Source organism: Amblyomma maculatum, chromosome 2 (genome assembly GCF_055883805.1).
Source record: "Amblyomma maculatum isolate TAMU_Amacu chromosome 2, ASM5588380v1, whole genome shotgun sequence".
NCBI classification, from domain to species: domain Eukaryota; kingdom Metazoa; phylum Arthropoda; class Arachnida; order Ixodida; family Ixodidae; genus Amblyomma; species Amblyomma maculatum.
In genome coordinates, this window is record NC_139345.1 from 227,875,604 (window position 1) to 227,894,505 (window position 18,902).

Here is an 18,902-nt window from a genome sequence, read left to right on the forward strand (position 1 = left end):
TCCTTTTGGCTCCAAAACCACGAGACTGCAAAACGCTTCAAAGCTACATCGGCCTTATTAATTTTTACAGGAAATTCATTCCTCAGCTTTCAACTGTACTTCAGCAGGACTTTTTGACGGGTTAGTTGGTACATGATCTTGATTCTTATAGCGCTGACGAAACACCACAGGAAGAAAGACACAAAAGGACAGAAGCGCAAGCGCTTCTGTCCTTTTGTGTCTTTCTTCCTGTGGTGTTTCGTCAGCGCTATAAGAATCAAGATCAACTGTACTTCAGCCGCTCAACCACCTGCTGAGTCCAGGCACACCATGGTCTTGGGAGCCAGCTCAGGAAGATGCATTCTGCCAAAGTAAGGCATTACTGGCATCAGCATCGACGTTGGCACATTTCGATCCGTTGAGAGGTACAGTGTTAGTCACGGATGCGCCACCCTATGGCCTTGGCGCGGTTCTCACACAGAGGGAAGCAGACTGAGTGGAGCGACCGATAGTGTTTGCGTCGCGAAGCCTGACCTCGGCTACAGGAATGCTACAGGACCTCGGCTACAGGAACTAAAGTCAGCTGGACAAAGAGGCACTCGCTGTTGTATTCGGAGTTACGCGCTTCAAGCAGTACCTTTGGAGTCGCAAATTTGAAGTTGTGACTGATCATAAGCTGCTGCTGGGTCTTTTGGCAGCAGACAGGCCTATACCAGAGTCATGTTCTCCGCGTGTCCTCCACTGGGCATTATTCTTATCAGGATACAACTATGTATTGAGGTATAAGCCTGGTGGACAGATTCTTCACGCTGATGGCCTCAGTCGGCTGCCCCTGCTAGTGAGGAAGGCTAATGTTGAATGCCCTCCAGGGTTGTTATCCAAAAGTGCTATCAGCATCAGTCGTGGCAGCGGCCACTAACAAAGACCCATGTTTGGTACAGTTGCGAGAAGCTTTGTGGACGGGTAGAGGGCCTCCCTTGGGAGAGCCTTGGAAAGCATTTGAAGCTAGGTTCCCAGAATTGAGCGTCCAGAGTAACTGCATTTTATTAGGGAACAGAGTGGTGATTCCTGCATTGCTACAGGCTGAAGTACTGCATCTTCTACACGAAAGTCATCCCGAGATTTAAAAAATGAAAGCTGTTGCCCGCAGTCATGTTTGGTGGCCGGGACTGGATAGAGGCATTACGTCAGCGGTCCAGGCATGCCGGGTTTGTCAGGAGAACCAGCGGGTGCCTAAGCCAGCGCCTGTTAGGCCATGGCCTTTCCTTGAGAGGCCGTGGTCTCGTTTGCATGTGGATTTCACTGGTCCGGTGCGGAATGTGTATTTGTTCATTGTGGTGGACGCATTTTCAAAATAGATAGAGGTCTATCCGGTAACCACTCCGTCCGCAGCAGTGACAATCCAGAGTCTGAGACAGATTTTTGCAGGTCAGGGCTTGCCAGACGTCGTCATGTCGGACAACGGCCCGGCGTTTGCGTGTGAGGAGTTCAAGGTATTTTTACAGAAGAACGGCATCCAACAGGTACTGGTGCCATCGTACCACCCAGCATCCAACGGCGCAGCGGAGCATGCCATGCAGACCATCAAGCAGAAACTGAAGAAGGCCAGATCGGGAGATATTAGTACACAGCTAGCTAGAATCCTGCTAACATATAGAACCACACCGCACGAGGTAACTGGATGCTGTCCTGCGGAGCTGTTACTGGGCAGGAAGCTGAAAACAGCCCTTGACTTACTTCGACCGGATCTCCAGAAGGCAGTCATGGTGAAGCAGCTACACAAAAATGTTCGCAGGAACCGTATGTCAGTTAGGGTGACTAACCTGGAGCCAGGAAAACAGGTATTCATGCGGAATTTCCGACCTGGGCCGAGTTGGGTGCCAGCGAAGGGTTTACAGCAGTGGTGAGGCTTCCGGATGGCCACGTGGGGACGAGGCACCACGATCATGTACGAGCAGCACCGCACGCGGTTTTCCCGAGCACTTTGGCTGACAACGTCGTTGCTGGGGAAGAGGATGTGCTGTCACCTGACACTACGACTGCTATTGCTGCTGGAGACATCGCCTCAGGCTATTCTGAGGAGAATGCGAACTCACCGCATGAGTCTTCCTGTGCGGACGCTGGCGCCTCGGGGTGTATCGGAACAACGCAGCCAACGCAGCGGACACCTCTTCGTCGTAGCAGCCGAACCCGGAGGGCTGTGGTGCGATATTCGCCATAGACTTTTTCGTTGTGGTTCGTTTTGTTCATGAATTTTTATTGTGTATGTCCCTTTCCTGTAAAGGGGGGAGGGATATTGTATACTGACAACCTGCCAATTCGGCAGGTGGCACTTGTTAAACAGCTATTAATAAATGTGTTGCAGCCGGCCAAGACAGTTGGGTGCCAGCACTGGAACAGCTGACTTGTCGTGTCATTCTAGTGGACGTGACAGCGGTTAAGTTACCACAGTGTGCTTTCATTTCCTCTACTGCTGAGTATTACGTAGGTGATAAGTGAGAACAACTTGATTCTCTGAACATGCTCACAGCACTCTAGTCGGGAAGCACAGTTATACTATTAATCTCTCTTTAGCACTGTGGAACTTTTTCCTTAGTCTAAACACACCTGATAAGGATAATAAAAAAAACGCATCTCAGGAGAATGGAAGTCAAGCTCACACCCAGAACATTTTATTGAAGCCACTTTATGTTGCATGTGCATTGGGCGTACACACAGTTTTATTCTTACGAAACAAGAGATCAGCGTATGAGCTGTGGCAGAGGTGGAAATAAATCACATTTTCAATTCTTGCACAAAACTTTCGATAAAAAAACACTGCCCACAGTTCTTCGATAAGCATGTCCCGTTTTATCCTAGAGGGCAAATTCATCTTTACAGTCAAACCCAGTTAAAACAATATAGAAATGCCATGGAACCGAAAAAACAAAGAAAGCATTATAAACTGCACATTTAAGGGATAGCTTACACTTTTTACTCTTACTCGCACTTTCAAGCCAGGTCCCGGTGGTAACCACCTTTAGACGACCCCAAGCTGGCAGGAGCTGCCAACTTGGGTCTCTCGTTTTATAGTCCGTAGGGACATCACACCGAGAGGAGGAAAGACTGGAGACCAACTCGGCTCGTCGGCGTGGCCCCGGCGGTAACCACGGCACGCCACGTGACGCTGTGACATCACACCCCACGTGACACACGAGCTGGCAGGAGCTGCCAACTTGGGCTCATAGGCGTGGTCCCGGCGGTAACCACGGCACGCCACGCACAAGACGCTGTGACATCACACCCCACGTGACACACGGGCTGGCAGGAGCTGCCAACTTGGATCTCTCATTTCAGATGGGACGGTTATGCAAGAATTAGCCTGCTAGGACCCTGGCATTCACGTTACCCCTATAGGCCACTAAGACACGTTCATATGGGTTGGTTAAAGCGGGACTTTATATGTGGGCTGAAGAAGAAAAAGAGAAGAAGAATGCTCAGTCACCCGCAGCTAATGCTTTCGCTCAATATTTGGTTCAGCAGCGTTGAACCCTTGTAATTGTTTATTTCGTAACGGGAAGAAACTCGTAATTCATAAGCGTTGTCTGTTTCACGGCAATCTGGCCGACATCTTTCTGCAGGGCATCTGACTGCTGAACATAGTGCAGTGGAACTTTTTTTCAAAAACAAAGTCCTGCAGGGAGTCTATCATTCTCAAAGGCTCCTGGTGAGATGCAACCTGCACAAGTTCCGGTTCATCGCCGATGTCACTACTGTAACCTTCTTTCGCGCCAGTGACTGCTGCGACGATAGCCTCGTCTGTCAGCTCTTCTGTTGTGACTGTATAGTCAGGATGCAAAAATACCTCGAGTCCTAACGCATCGCCGTCACTACCGCTCACTGTGGGCCAAAGTTCTGTCATCGCTTTGTCGGCAGGAGCTTCGCGACCTTCCGCGTCACCGGCATCTGCAGTGAAGCCCGCTTTCCTGAAGCAGTACATGATGGGGCAGGAGCTTACTTCTTCCTATGCTCCAGAAATGAACTGCACTGCCATCAGGAGCGAGATCAAGTCTGGCACCAGTCGGCATTCTCGGAGAGAAATTTCAAGGTTCAGCGCGAGCCTGCTCAAAACACGTCGGCGATGCAGTGCCTTGAAGCAAGCAATCACGCCTGCATTCAAGGTTGCAAGCCTGCAATGGGGCAGGAAAAAAACTTCCACATGTGAGAGCTCTGAGCTGTTTGGTGCGCAGTGCAATTGTTGAGTACCAATGCCACCTTTCAGCCTTTGCGCTGCTTCCGATGATCAAACTTGACAGCCACTCGCGGAAAAGTTCATGCGTCATCCATGTTTTCCCGTTATAATGGTAGCAAACTGGGATACTCGTGGCACCACGAAAAGAGAGGGTTAGATTTCCCTAGGACAAAGTCTGGGCACTTGTCGCTGCCATTCATGTTGGCATGCAAGAAAATGGTCAAATGCAATTTGCCTTGCTTGCCACCCTTACAGGGATCACCTGTGACAGCGTGTGTCTTCGACAGTAGCATCTTAAAATACAGCCCAGTCTCGCCTCCATTGTACAAGCCCCGGTTCGCGTATTCTCGGATGCAGTTTCCTCTAGCCACTTCTGCCTAGCGTCTGCATCGAGCGAGCCTGCCTCGCCCTTGACTGCCTTCCTTAAACCGTTGAATCCAACCACGCTGGAAATCGGTGTCGCGCGGGAGGTGTGCGAAATGCTTTCCCTTCGCCGCTAAAATCGGGCCACTAATCGGCAGGTTTGCCGCACGGGCGTTCAAGAACCACTGGTAGAGCGCCTGTTCAACGTCTTGGTAGGCTCCGTGTCGAACCCTTTTCCAGCCTTTGTCCATTGCATGGGCAGCACTTTCATTCTCAATCTTGAGTGCATTGCAGATGGTTGTCGATACTGTCAGTTGTGTCAGGCCGTACTTGCGCTCACGTACATCATCATCAGCCTGATTATACCTACTGCAGGGCGAAGGCCTCTCCCATATTTCTCCACTTAACCCGGTTCTGTGCTAGCTGCATCCACTTGACCCCTGCGAACTTCTTAATCTCATCCGCCCACCTAACTTTCTGCCGCCCCCTGCTACGCTTTCCTTCCCTTGGAATCCAGTTTGTTACCCTCAGCGACCATCGGTTATCCTCTCTTCGCACTACATGTCCTGCACATGTCCATTTCTTCTTCTTAATTTCCACTAGAATGTCGGTAACTTGAGTTATTTCTCTGACCCACTCTGCACGCTTTCTATCTCTTAATGTTACCCCTACCATTTTTCGTTCCATAGCCCTCTGGGTTTTCCTCAACTTAAGTAAAACTCTCTTGGTTGGCCTCCACGTTTCAGCCCTATAGGTGAGTACAGGCAAGATGCAATGTACAATGTTCCGCTTAACTTCTAGCGGTATTGCTGTTCGCTTCCTTTTCTGCGCCGGTTGTGTGGCATTTCCTGAAGGAGGATTCTTCATATCTGTTCGCAGAAAATCCAGGGCCAGCAAGATCGTGGCAATGATGATGGCACACTAGGAGAACCACGCTAGAAAGACACGTGCACGAACGCTGTTGCACGCCTGCCACAAAACATGCCACTACGAAGGGACAAAGCATATGGGGGAGGATAGTGCTGCGCCCCCTCAGAAGGGACTGCTCCACCGTGCAAAGGCAGAGAGGGCGTGAGTTGCCTATGCCTTGGCCGGTCTCAAGAGGGCACTGTTCCTCAGAACAGCCATACCTGGCAGCGTCTTACGCCTTCCCTCCTCCTCCGCATGAGGAAGTGCTCCGTCCTCCCTCGCATCTCCGTGTCATGCAAACTTTCTGGCGCTCCTGACCAATGCATTGGTTGCATCGGCATTGTCGGCGTAAGCGCATGCTTTTGTGGTCTCCATGTTTCCACGTTTTTGTTGACTTTCAGTGACCATAATTAATTGTTATAACTGTGAAGAAGATGGGCCCCTTCACTGGACACTGATGAAGAGGAAGAAGTTGTGAAATTGCTATCGCGCAGATTGTGTTGGTCTTGATCGCCCTGTTTCCCCACCGTCCTCGACATTTGGTGGAGGTGCAACCTGATATCCTTGCCTCACGCTGGAGCTTCACACCCGCGCGCTCCCGGTAACTCGCATGGCTGGCGACGAACATCCCCCGGCCCCCCCAATGACCCTATCGGCTGTCTGCTATGGCTCCTTACGCCAGCGAGACCCTGCGCTCTTCAGCGGGACCGACGACACAGACTGTGATGACTGGCTTGAGTCGTATGAGCAATTGAGTTCCTACAATAAGTGAGAGGACGCCACGAAATTAGCGAACTTCATGGCGGAGGCCCTTCGATCTGCCCCTCCGCCAGCACCTATGCCTCAGACCGCACCGGCTGTAGAGCCCCTGGCATACGCCGACGTCCCTGTAGCGCATGACCAGTGTCATGCGCCCCCACTCTTGTCGCACCGCTGACGCACGCTGCCATCGCTGCCCGACCACGGCCACCTAGCTACCCTTTGGTCTATGCTACACCTCCAACGCCTGTGCAGGAATTTCTTCAGGCACCACAGCCTTTGGTTCCACCTCGTCCGCTGCGCCGCAATCCATGGCGAACCAGTGATAACCTTCTCATATGTTATTCCTGCGGATTTGCTGGCCATATTTCCCGGTACTGCCGAAATCGCTCTCCCAATGATTTTCTACCGCGCCAAATGTCAGCTTCCTGGCAGCCGCCCCGAAATCAGTACGCGGCTAGCGACCCTTCTACAAGTTCCGTCGCGGATGACAGTGCCACCTTTTCTCCTCGCCGCTCAGCCTCGCCGCATCGCCATTTTCTATCTCCTCTGTGACGTCGCTTCAACCTTGCGCAAGAGGAAAACTGAATGCCGCAGTTCCTGAGACAAGAACTGCGCAACGAGTGAACTATCAAAGGCCTCGCGTATCTCTCGCCAATCTGCTTGAAGTTTCTGTTGAGGGCGTTGCCGTACTGGCTCTGGTTGACACCGGTGCTGCTGTTTCTGCCATGATTGCAAGTCTTTGCCGTACATTGCGCAAAGTGACGACACCAATCTCAGGATTCTCGCTGTGCACGGCAAATGCCCAGCCTATAGAGCCTATAGAGGTGTGCACAGCACGAGTCGTCATTCAAGAAGTTGTGTACGCAATAGAGTTTGTCATTTTGCTTTCCTGCTCGCATGATCTTATCTTGGGCTGGGATTTCCTGTCGCGTCATAATGCGGTGATAAACTGTGCTCGTGCCGAACTGGAGATTTTTGCGCTTGACGAACCATCGCCAGGCGTTCTTTTTCCCAAAGCCGTCGTAGCCGAAGATATTGACCTCCCTGCGTGCTCTTTCGTTCTTGTGCCCTCCGCTCGTGCTGTTTTTTTCTCGCAGTACCGATGTCCTTTTCATACCATTACCAATGGTCCTAAACCGCAAAAGCCTTCCCCTGCCTTATGCCGTACTTTCTATATCAGCTGGCCTCACCACGCTCTGGATTTCTAATCCGTTCTCATTTCCCGTATCCCTGCGTCGCGGTGAATGCCTGGGCACCATCCAGCTCATGGATTCTATTCTCACCGCTGACGAAACTCCCCCTTCGCAGTCCGCTGACTTGGCTGCAATCACACCACCTGTTCTTGCGCAGGACTAGTCTTCTGCCGATATTTTTCTCCGCTCCATCGATGCCAGATTTCCTGGGCCCCAACGCTCTGAACTCCTCGCACTGCTTCATCAGTTCCGTTCTTTATTCGACTCTCACCACACATCAACTGTTGCCCACCACATTGACACCGGTTCCCATGCTCCTCTGCGCCAGTGCCCCTATCGAGTGTCGGCCACCGAGCGCCGAGTTATTGAAGCCCAAGTTCATACTATGCTTCAGAATGGCGTGATTGAGCCGTCTAACAGTCCATGGTCCTCCCCTGTTGTCCTGGTGAGGAAGAAAGATGGTTCTATACGCTTCTGCGTCGACTACCGTTGCCTAAACAAAATCACGAGGAAAGACGTCTACCATCATCAATGCATCATCGTATAGCTGATGCATTGGACTGCTTACAAGGTGCTGAACTGTTTTCTTCGCTTGATTTACTATCCAACTACTGGCAGGTGCCCATGGCTGTGGAAGATCGCCCTGAAGCCGCATTTGTCACCCCCGATGGCCTCTTTGAATTTACCGTTCTGCCTTTCGGTCTCTGTAATGCCCCTGCTACATTCGAGTGTATGATGGATACTATACTGCGTGGCCTGAAGTGGAAGACGTGCCTCTGTTACCTTGATGACATCGTGGTGTTCTCGCCGGACTTTGCGACCCTTCTCTCTCGCCTGAAACAGGTCTCGACATGTATTGCAAACGCCTGTCTGCAGCTCAACTTGAAGAAGTGTTGTTTCGCTGCTCGTGAGCTGACCATTTTAGGCCATGTTGTGTTCAAGGAGGGTATACGTCCTGATCCCGCCAAACTTTGAGCTGTGACTGAGTTTCCGAAGCCTACTACCATCAAGCAATTAAGAAGTTTTTTGGGCCTGTGCTCATACTTTCGCCGTTTTATACGGAACTTTGCTTCTATTGTCGCCCCGCTGACTCAGCTCTTCGGCAATACCTCAGATATTTCGCTGTGGTCACCAGCATGCGACGACACCTGCGACACATTGCGCCGCCTTCTCACAGCCCCGCCCATCCTGCGCTATTTTAACCCTGAGGCGCCCACCGAAATCCATGCAGACGCCAGTGGTGTTGGCATCGGCTCTGTGCTTGCTCAACGCCCCTCCGGCTTCGGTGAATACGTAGTTGCTTACGCCAGCCATACTCTCACAAAAGCCGAAGCAAGCTACTCTGTAACGAAAAAGGAGTGCTTGGCCATCGTCTGGGCCCTCACAAAGTTTTGCCCTTACCTCTACGGCCGTTCATTTGAGGTAGTCACGGACCATCATGCCATCCGCTGGCTTTCATCACTCAAGGACCCATCCGGCCGCTTGGAATGGTGGGCTCTTCATCTACAAGAATGTGACATCCGTGTCATTTACCGATCTGGTCACAAGCATACAGACACCGACGCTTTGTCTCGTTCACCGCTGCCAGCCGACCTTGCCAGCCTCTCCGTCTTGGACTCCGCGGCATCTTCGCGCGACATCAGAGACATGCCCTCCGAACAACGAAAAGATCCATGGATCGCATCCCTTATTGACTACTTTTCCAACAATTCAGCGATTACCCCTTCATGCGCCCTTCGCCGTCAAGCTTCCCACTATGAGATTCGTGATCACCTCCGTTACCGGCGCAACTACAACTCAAGTGGAAGGAAATGGCTCCTCTTGATTCCGCGCCATCTACGGACTCAAATGTGTACAGCTTTGCACGCCGATCCGCAGTATCGGTTACGCCGGAGTTTTCAAGACGTATACTCGAATCCGTCTTCGCTACTATTGGCGTTGTATGTACAACTCGGTACTAAGATATGTCCGATCATGCTTGACTTGCCAACACCGCAAACCTGCCTCTCACCGTTCGTTTGGTGAGTTACAGCCTCTCACATATCCGCTTAGACCCTTCGACCGCATTGGAATTGACCTCTACGGCCCTCTTCCGTACACAGCTGATGGCAATCGCTGGGTGATTGTTGCCGTCGACCACCTGACGCGATATGCTGAAACTGCCGCGCTCCCAGCTGCAACAGCCCGAGATGTGGCCAATTTCGTACTGAAGAACTTCATTCTCTGTCATGGTGCTCCTCGGGAATTGCTCAGCGACAGAGGCCGTGCTTTCTTATCTGACGTCGTTCAAGCAATGCTCGCTCAGTGCGAAATCATTCACCGCACTTGCACCGCCTACCACCCGCAAACAAATGGCCTTACTGAACGATTTAATCGCACCCTCGGTGACATGCTCGCGAAGTACGTCGTATCCAACGACACAAACTGGGACATTGTCCTTCCTTATATCACCTACGTGTACAACACTGCTACGCAATCCAGCACGGGTTTCTCTCCATTCTTTTTGCTTTACGGTCGGCATCCGTCTGCTCCCCTTGATACTGTCCTATCCTACAACCCTGACGCATCAGAATGTACCACAGTGACCAAAGCTTTACAGCACGCAGAAGAATGCCACCAGGTTGCACGGACATTCACAACTGACTCTCAGTGGCGACAAAAATATCACCATGACACCAATCAGAAGAATGCACCACCCTTCGAGCCTGGCTCACTCGTGTGGCTATGGGTTCCATCCGGCAGCTCGGGCCTCTCAACAAAACTGATTTCCAATTATCATGGGCCCTACCGCATCGTCAAGTGCACTTCACCAGTGAACTATATTGTTGAGCCGCTTACGCCAGCTTCCGATTTGCGACGCCGGGGCCGTGAAACTGATCCCATAGTATCCCATAGTATCTTTGTCCCCTTAAGTCACCAGGATGGCTCTTTCCTGGGGGGCATTGTGAAGAAGAAGATGGGCCCCTTCACTGGACGCTGACGAAGAGGAAGAAGTTATGGAATTGCTATCGTGCAGATTGTGTTGGTCTTGATCACCCTGTTTCCCCGCCGTCCCCGTCGTACTACTTCTACATAACCGATAATATAATATAACGCCATTGTAATAAGCGGTTTATTTTACCATAGAACACATAGCAAAGCTGATGGTGCAGCAGCTGCCCATTGTTATATCCAATATATTGTCTAAACCGGTGTTGTTATAAGTGGGTTTGACTGTTCTTAAAGAAAGCAAAACTTCTAAATCAGTTAAAGTATCTTAAGATAACCTTCTAGCCTCTTCTCGCATATATGACTGATGAAAACTTGCATTTGGTGCATGATGGCCTGCGTGCCGTTAAACCCATCACAGGCTGTCGTGGTTGATGCGTCAGAATTAACCAGCTGGTTGTCATGAAAAGGTGCACGAGAAGGAGTGGCGGAGTTACTTTGGCTACCCACTTGAAAAGCTAGCTTTTTTGTTTTGAAGTTATGCTTGTCATTGTCAATAACAAGTGACTATAAATCAAAGACAGCCATTTTTATCTTGACATAGGAAAAATAGTGCATGTCAAGTTATGTCATGGTTACTCATGCTGTTGCCATTTTTGCTGACACTTAAAAAATTTAATGTTCTGTCACCTTGAAAAGTGTTCCCTGCTTTGTGGAGAGTGATGAATTCCCTTTCCAGCACACTCTGACAGGCCACAGCCGTAAGGTGCTGGCAGCCAAGTTTCTGGGAGACACTGGCCGGGTGGCATCAGGCAGCCATGACCGCACGCTCAAGATTTGGGACCTCCGAAGCAGGGCCTGTGAGTGGCCATATCTCCATCATCACCTCCCTCAGCTTACATTGCCACCAACAGATGCGTACTCTTTGTGTGCACCAAATCGTGTTCTGGTATTATTAAAGTCATCTAGGGAATGCACAAGCCATTTGTTGAACAGGCAGCAGAGAAGTGAGCAGTAAATATCCAAGTCAGTTATGTCTTAGCGCCTTCTGCTAAGCCGCCTTCCAGTTTGTTCCGCCGCAGCTCCCGCGTGGCTGTGCCACATCCTTGTCTAGAAAGGCACATTTCTGGAATTTAAATTGTTATGATACACCTTTTATGGCTTACCTGTGACCTAGAAGCATTAGTACAGCACAATTACAGGCGTGCTGTAAAATGCTTCTGCCAGCTTAACCGCTGAATCCTCATAGCTCAAATTTTGTACAGAAATGCATTTGGTCTGTTAGTATTTTTTAATACCAAATTTGTTTGGGGTATTTGCCTGATTCATTCTGAAGAAGCCAGACGTTCTTATCGTAATCGGCGGTGGTGAAGCGAGAGAAGCCGCTGCCCCGACACTGCACTGGAGGCTCCATCTTGTGCTGTGTGCAACAACTCTGTCACAGCAGGAGAGGTGATGGAAGATTGCAGGGGCAATGGCAGTTTTTGCTATTTTTTTTTTTTTTTGCTTTTTTTTTTCCCTTCCATGATCGTTTTTTGCTTCGTTTCAACTGAATACGATAAGAACATCTGGCTTCTCCTGATTGAATCAGGCAAGTACTCCAAATAAATTTGGTATTCAAAATACTGACGACCAAATCCCATTTCTGTGCGAAATTTGAGCTGCGATGATTCCGCGGTTTAGCTGGGAGAAGCATTCTTCTCATATATTTTCTTCTTAAGGGTCCATAAGGAAAGGCAAATTAACATATTTCTTGGAAAAAGTACAAAATAGGAGTGAAGCGCTTAGATTGGCTTCACCCCCAGGCCTCACCGTGGCAGTGCAGTGGTTAAGGACTACTGTGCCCAAGATCGAATCCCGGCCGTGGCAGCCGCTTTTCCATGGAGGCTAAAAGCAAGGCGCCTGTGTGCTGTGCGATGGCAGGGCACGTTAAAGAATCGCCCTTCACTATGACGCCTCTCAATTAGCCTGAGTCGCTTTCGAACATTAAACCCCACAAAACAAACCAAACCACACCACACCCCCGCTAGCATGGATCCACTGTAGTAAAGCTGCTTATCTGTTCATGTTTTATATATCGAATTATTGATAAGTGGAAGTATTTTGTGGTTTCCTCTTAGTTTGATATAATATCCAGAACCAATTGTATTGTTTGTTTAGCAGTTGCTACATTTTTTCTTTTGTATGATGTTTTCTGACCCCCCTATGGTAATGCTGTTGGAGCTGTATATAAGTAAATAAATAAGAGACATTTAATAGGCATTGGAACAAATTTTATCTGTTTATTCTTCCTTCAGAATTTTCTGTAAGTCTTGTGAATGGGCTTATGTGTCACTCATACGGCTTTTGTGTGTAGATGTGTTTTTCTCACTCATAACCCATGTCTGGATGAGGGAGTCCTTTCATGATCTTTTCGTTTACACTAGTTGCATCGCCCAAACTCTTGGCTCTGGGCGCAGGCATCCGGACAATCTTTGCTGGCTCCTCCTGCAATGATCTGGTGGCGAGTGACGGTGCGGGCACGACAATCATCAGTGGCCACTTTGACAAGCGTATCCGTTTTTGGGATTCCCGCTGTGAGAGCAGTGCCAACGAGATCGTGCTAGGTGGCCTGATCAGTTCGCTGGACCTCTCGGCCGACCGTTGCCAGCTGCTGTGCTGTGTGCGGGATGACAGTGTCAAGCTCCTCGACGTGCGCATGAACCAGGTCCTCGTCGGCTTCCAGTGCGTACTTGCTCTGCTCTAGACTCCATTCGTACTGCTCTTATCTTCCTCAGTTCACATTAAGTAATTGCATGTAAAATATATTATAGAATAAATGTGGCAGTTACAAAGTGTGGATGGTTTCAGCAATGTCGTGTGTTAGGATATTGCAGTCTAAGGCTGAGCGAGGAAAGAATGTTGTATAATAGGATGGGCAATTTGTAGGGGATTGCAGAATGAAATGTGTGGAATTCCAAGTGCACTGGAAAGGCACTTGTGGAACAAACACAAGGTACAGCCTGAAAGACAAGCAAGGTCTTTCAGACTGTACTTTACTTTGAAACGTGAAATGCTGTCGTTGTATGAATAGCAAAAATTAGTGAATCTAGTGGCTCTGTAAAGATGCAGTGAAGTTTAGACCAGATGGATATTCTAGGGACTTCTATCTATTCCCTTTGGTGGTGCATAAGAAAGGAAGATTATAGACCAATCAGCTTACTATCCGTTACGTACAGGGCATTCATTAAAGTATTCTCTAATAGAATCAGGACAGCCTCAGACTGCAACCAAGCAAAATATCAATTAGGTTTTCGGAAAGGGTCATATCCATACCATCAACCAGGTGATAGAAAAATGCTCTGATTAGCATTCATTGACTACAAAAAAGCATTTGACTCAATCGAAACCTCTACTGTCATGGAGGCATTGTGAAACAGGTTGTAGAGTTATATATGAAAGTGCTGGAAGATATATATAGAAGGTGCACAGCAACCATAGTTCTGCATAAAGAAAGTAATAAAATCCCCATAAGGAAAGGCATTAGGCAAGGAGACACGATCACCTCAGTACCACGGCCGCTCGATGGAAGCGCACTGGGTGCGGCCTGCTGTGTCGCGCCGCCGTCAATGGGCAAGCGCGTCCTTGGGGAGTTTACAGTTGCGCCCACTATTTCTGCTGAGGGCGCCACTGTTCGGGGACACGTCGCCGCCGGGGTCGCCGGCTCTGAGCACGCGGTTTGCTTCCTTTCTGAGCGCGTTCGCCTCGTGTCTGCGTGGTAAACGCAAAAGGTTTTGTGTGCGCGTGTGCAAGCACGTTAACGTTGAGACGGGATGCGTTTGTTTTTTAAGACGAAAGCCGTTCTAGGCTCATGGAGCGAAAATCTGTGCGCAGAAGCTGTGGCTGTAATCTGTGCGTCGCATCTGTGCACTGGTGTGCCAGTCGCAAAAGCGGACGTGCAAGGAGGGAGATTAAGAATGAAAATGATTGATGGTGGTAGGTAATCAATAAAAGTTATAAATAGACATTGATAGAGGTTGTGACTAATGCTAATGACTAATAAGGGTTAATAATGACTAAAATTATTTGTAATGACAAGTATATCAAACTATGACATGTACTGACCGCAATTGATTAGAAATGAGTACAAGTGCTTAGAGATGTGTGGTATAATAGCGAGGCATGACTCATCATTACTGCTAATGACTACGAAATGACCAATATGTGAAAGGATGACATGTAATGATCACTGCTGATTCTAAATGAGTAACCTGCTTAGTTATGAATGGTAAGGGCTACAATGACTACGCAGGCAGACTCATCATGACTGGGAAATGACCAATATATCAAACGACGACCTGAAGTGACGAACTGTGGCAAACGATGAGAGGCAAATGATAGGAGAAGGGTAGGCTTTCGCCATCCTCCGCTTAAGAGACCTCTAAGAGACCCTCAAATTTTATCTGCTGAGCTCGCTTCGGACAAAGGCAGTAGCGAGGAGTAGAAATGCACTCGCTTCCTCTGAAATGAAAGCGGCGCTAAGTCCAGATGCTGAAGCACAATGCCCTATCAGCTATCAGCTGCCATTGAATTTGCTACAAGGGACAGCAGTGGACTTGTTGGTGATTAATTATAGGTTAACCGTGCAAACAACGTGACGGGAACACAGGAGAAGAAGACGGCACAACCGCGCTAGTTGTGTCGTCCTCTTTTCCTGTGTTCCCGTCATGTTGTTTAACCTATTTATTTACCAGGAAGCTGGCCAGTGAACTAGGATTTTTAACGATGTGTTGTGAAGCAGATGAACACGATGAGGTAGCACCAGAAGCTTTTCTCGCAGGTTATGTTGCGAGGACATATCAGAAAACGGTACGAACCGTTTGTTTTTTTTTTTATTTAAGCATACAATTTGTTCTAAATTTTGCTGCGCTAGTCTGAGTGGCCTTGCAAGCAAAGGAGCCTGTGCATACAACATTTGTTTATACTCTTGAGACTGTTTGAGTCGATGCGATAAACTGAAAAGCCACGTTCCACGGAAAATCCGGCTCCCGCTCTGTCGGCGGAAAGTCGGACAAACAACTCTCTGGTATGAGGCACGTTCATTGGTGATATGGCCAGACACCTTTGGCGCAATGAGAACATAAGACATGTTCAATGTGGCAGGAGCTGCCAAATCAGAGAGAGTCAATAAGATGTAAGGGTGAAATCGGAATTATTGAAAGTGGGACCCTTAGATCCCAAGTCAGGCACACTAAACTCCTATAGGACACATTCGTACGGCTTCAGTAAAGAGGGGCTTTATATAGCTGGACCGTCTGGACCTGGCCTTCTTTTACACTATGTGTAGGGTGCTATTTCACATAATGCGTGGTGGCTTAAGGCTGAATTCTAATGATATGCGACAGAGGCAGCAATTACGGGATACGGTGAATAAGCAGGTAGCAAAAAGCGGGTACTCTAACAATGCTCGGCAAGGAGATTTAAGAGCCCCAAGTTTTGTTTATCACTACCAGGTTGTTGCTTAATTTATGGAATATTTGGTAATGGTTTTGAGGCGACATGTCAGTCGTGCAAAAGCCTGTTGCAGGAAATATGAGTCAACTGGACCAGTTACAGGTTGATGAAAACCAAGGACAATGGAGGCTTGATATACCCCGCAAAGGAAGTAATCAAGCTTTTTCAGCTTACGAGCACCTTCATTAACAGGATGATGAAGTTTGAAGAGGTCCGGCGAAGTAGCGAGCTGTGTAAACTTTTGATTTCATCATTGTTTTCTCACTGTAGTCAGTACCTGCAGCTAATCTATGAAAATAATGATCGTGCCCATGCTAAGGCGCTATGCAAGATATTGTTAAGTTGCGGCACCCACTGATAGCAAGCTAGGCTGGAAATGTCAACTCAGCAGTGGAGCAACATTTATGGCTATGGCATAAACCTCTCTCATAAAAGGTTTTCGATCTGCGATTGGTAATTTTCATCCTTTTTTTTTTTGTGTGCCCATTTAATAAGCGTACTTGGCTGCTCGCTGAATCTCGGCTGCAGTTGCGCTCTGAAGCGTGAACATTGTTCTGATTGCAGCTAAGAGTTTCACAACAGAAACATTTGATGCATGTTCTTCCATTGAAAATTACAAACCAGCAAAAATTGTACGGGTTCGCGAGCAGCCAATAAAAATAGTAATAAAAATCTTTCGGCGCATATGCGTAGCACCTTGAAGCAGACCGGCTCTATGAAGCGCGCTTAGTTCGGTTATGCAAAATGCGGGAAGCCATGCCGGATAGCCGTCTGGCGTAAAATGTTCTCCAACTGAGTCGAAGGACCCAGATTATCATGTAGATTTAACCTAATAAACATCTTTATATTTCCAACGTAAGATTTGTCAGAATGAGATAGAAAGGTTGGTTACATGTCGCATTTTCAACAGAGGTTGCTCACAGTAGGACAATATATATTTTTTTTTTTGATAGCGTTGTCAGCTTAGAACAGGTTAACATCAATTTGTGTATAAAAGCTGTATGCAGGAATGAGTAAATGGTATGAAAATGACACACGGATTTCACGGCATGGTTAATTAAGTGGTTATGCATTAGGCTACCATGGCAGCTGAACAGCTTCGAATTGTTCACAGCCGGGTGACATTTTCGTGTGACAAACAACATGATCCGAATGCAACATCACGGTAATGCGAGCTCTCCAATCGAGTGGCCTTGACCCACCGTCACATTAAGCTTTTCGGGATACACTGCAGTATAAATCGTTGCCGAGCAAGCGCTAAGTACTGACATGGTCACATTAGACATGACAGTATATACTACTAATTCGTGTTACCAAATTGTGTGAAGCGGAGCTCTTATATCCTTAAAATAAAAGGCTTCTACCACGCCGACGCCTCCCTGAAAGCGCAGCCAGGCGCAGCTCTCCACGCGCGGCTTTCCCCGAACGGTGGCGACGGGAAGTAGGCGCCTCCCGCCGGTTTCGGGCGACCTAGCAGGCCGCACCTAGTGCGCTTCTATCGAGCGGCCGTGTCAGTACTATTCACAGCTTGCTTCGAGGAAGTATTCAGAGACTTTTATTTTGTCTCCGCTCCTTGCAAACAATCTAGTGCGTCGTCAATTCGTGGTAGTGGGTAAACATCTTTGCGGGTTATCTTATTCAGACGCCGGTAGTCCACACAGAAGCGGATCGTGCCATCTTTCTTCCTCACCAACACTACGGGGGAGGCCCAAGGGCTATGAGATGGTCGTATGATGCCCGGTTGAAGCATATCGGCGACATTGTCACGAATGACGCGGCGCTCAGTGGGCGACACGCGATATGGTCACTGCCGCAGGGGAGCATGAGGACCAGTGTCGATTGCGTGAGAAACGGTCAAGGCACGGCCCAAGGAAAGCTGGGACACGTCAAAAGATGCACTGAAGCGCTGAAGGAGGGCGACTATTTGGTCCCGTTGGGCGGACGGAAGGTCGGTCACGATAGCTCGATGAAGGGCGTCGACAGGAAGCTTATCACTTGTAGCAGCACAAGACGTCAGGGCAGCGACGTGAGGAAAAACTTCAGGTTTGGAGAACATGTAAGTGCGATCAGGGTCCAACTCTTCAATGTAGCCGAGGCACTCCCCGCGAAGAACAACCGTCGGGCAGGGAAAAGGGTTGGAAGCATAGATGACACAGCTGCCCTCAGAAATCGTTAGAACGGCGAAAGGAAGAAGGAGGCGGTTATGGTGGGCTGAGGCGAGTTTGGGCGTAAAGAGAACAGGACTAGGGAGGGCACATGTCGAAATAAGGGGAACGAGAACAGAAGAAAAGGGAGGAATGTCGGTGTCTGCAGCTACAAGGAGTTTAGCAGGGCGCACAGGCGGGTCACACAGGGAAAAATTACACAGGGGAAAGCTCAACTTCAGCATGGGCACAATCAATCACAGCACTGTGAGTCGACAGAAAGTCGTAGCCGAGGATGATGTCGTGGGAGCAGGCGTAAAGCACCACCATCTCGACGAGATACATAATGTCTTTGATGCAAACTCGTACCGCGCACGCTGCCACAGGGGTGATGCGCTCTGAACTGGCCGTACGAAGCGAAAAGGCAGAAAGCGGCGTCGTGACCTTGCGAATTTTGCGGCGAAGGGCATCACTAATTACGGAAACGGCAGCACCTGTATCCACCAGCACAAGAACGGGAAAACCTTCTACGAACACTTCAATGACGTTGGCGGGAGGAGGCGGAGGACTTAACGAGTTCGTCAAACGCGCAGTTCTTGCCTCCGGAACTGCGGCATTTAGTTTTCCCCTTGCGTAGGGCCCTGTCGCCGGAGCATCGGCGAAATGGAACGTCGGCGAGGCGAAGGCGAACGGCGTGTCGAGTACTGAGCCCGAGGTGGAGACGATCCAGAAGAGACGTTGCTCAAGGGCGGCTCGGGATCATAGTGGTACTGACGGACTGTGTTCTCAGGATGAAGCGGGCGCTGACGGCAGAGGCGAGCGACGTGACCCGGGAGCCCGCAAGCATAGCAAATTGGGTGATTGTCGGCGGTTCGCCATGGGTTCGTAATGCGGCGTCGC

General features: G+C 49.2%; 1 protein-coding gene across 6 annotated transcripts in view; it reads left to right on the forward strand.

Moving 5' to 3' along the window:
- Positions 1 to 18,902, forward strand: part of LOC146201459 (autophagy-related protein 16-1-like) — a 224,025-nt gene that overhangs the window by 143,465 nt on the left and 61,658 nt on the right. For all 6 annotated transcript variants that reach the window (XM_084595861.1, XM_084595864.1, XM_084595863.1 and 3 more), the window contains 2 exons: positions 11,105 to 11,225; positions 12,825 to 13,089. In XM_084595861.1, the coding sequence (XP_084451987.1) occupies positions 11,105 to 11,225; positions 12,825 to 13,089 (386 nt within the window). The remainder of the gene's footprint in view (positions 1 to 11,104; positions 11,226 to 12,824; positions 13,090 to 18,902) is intronic.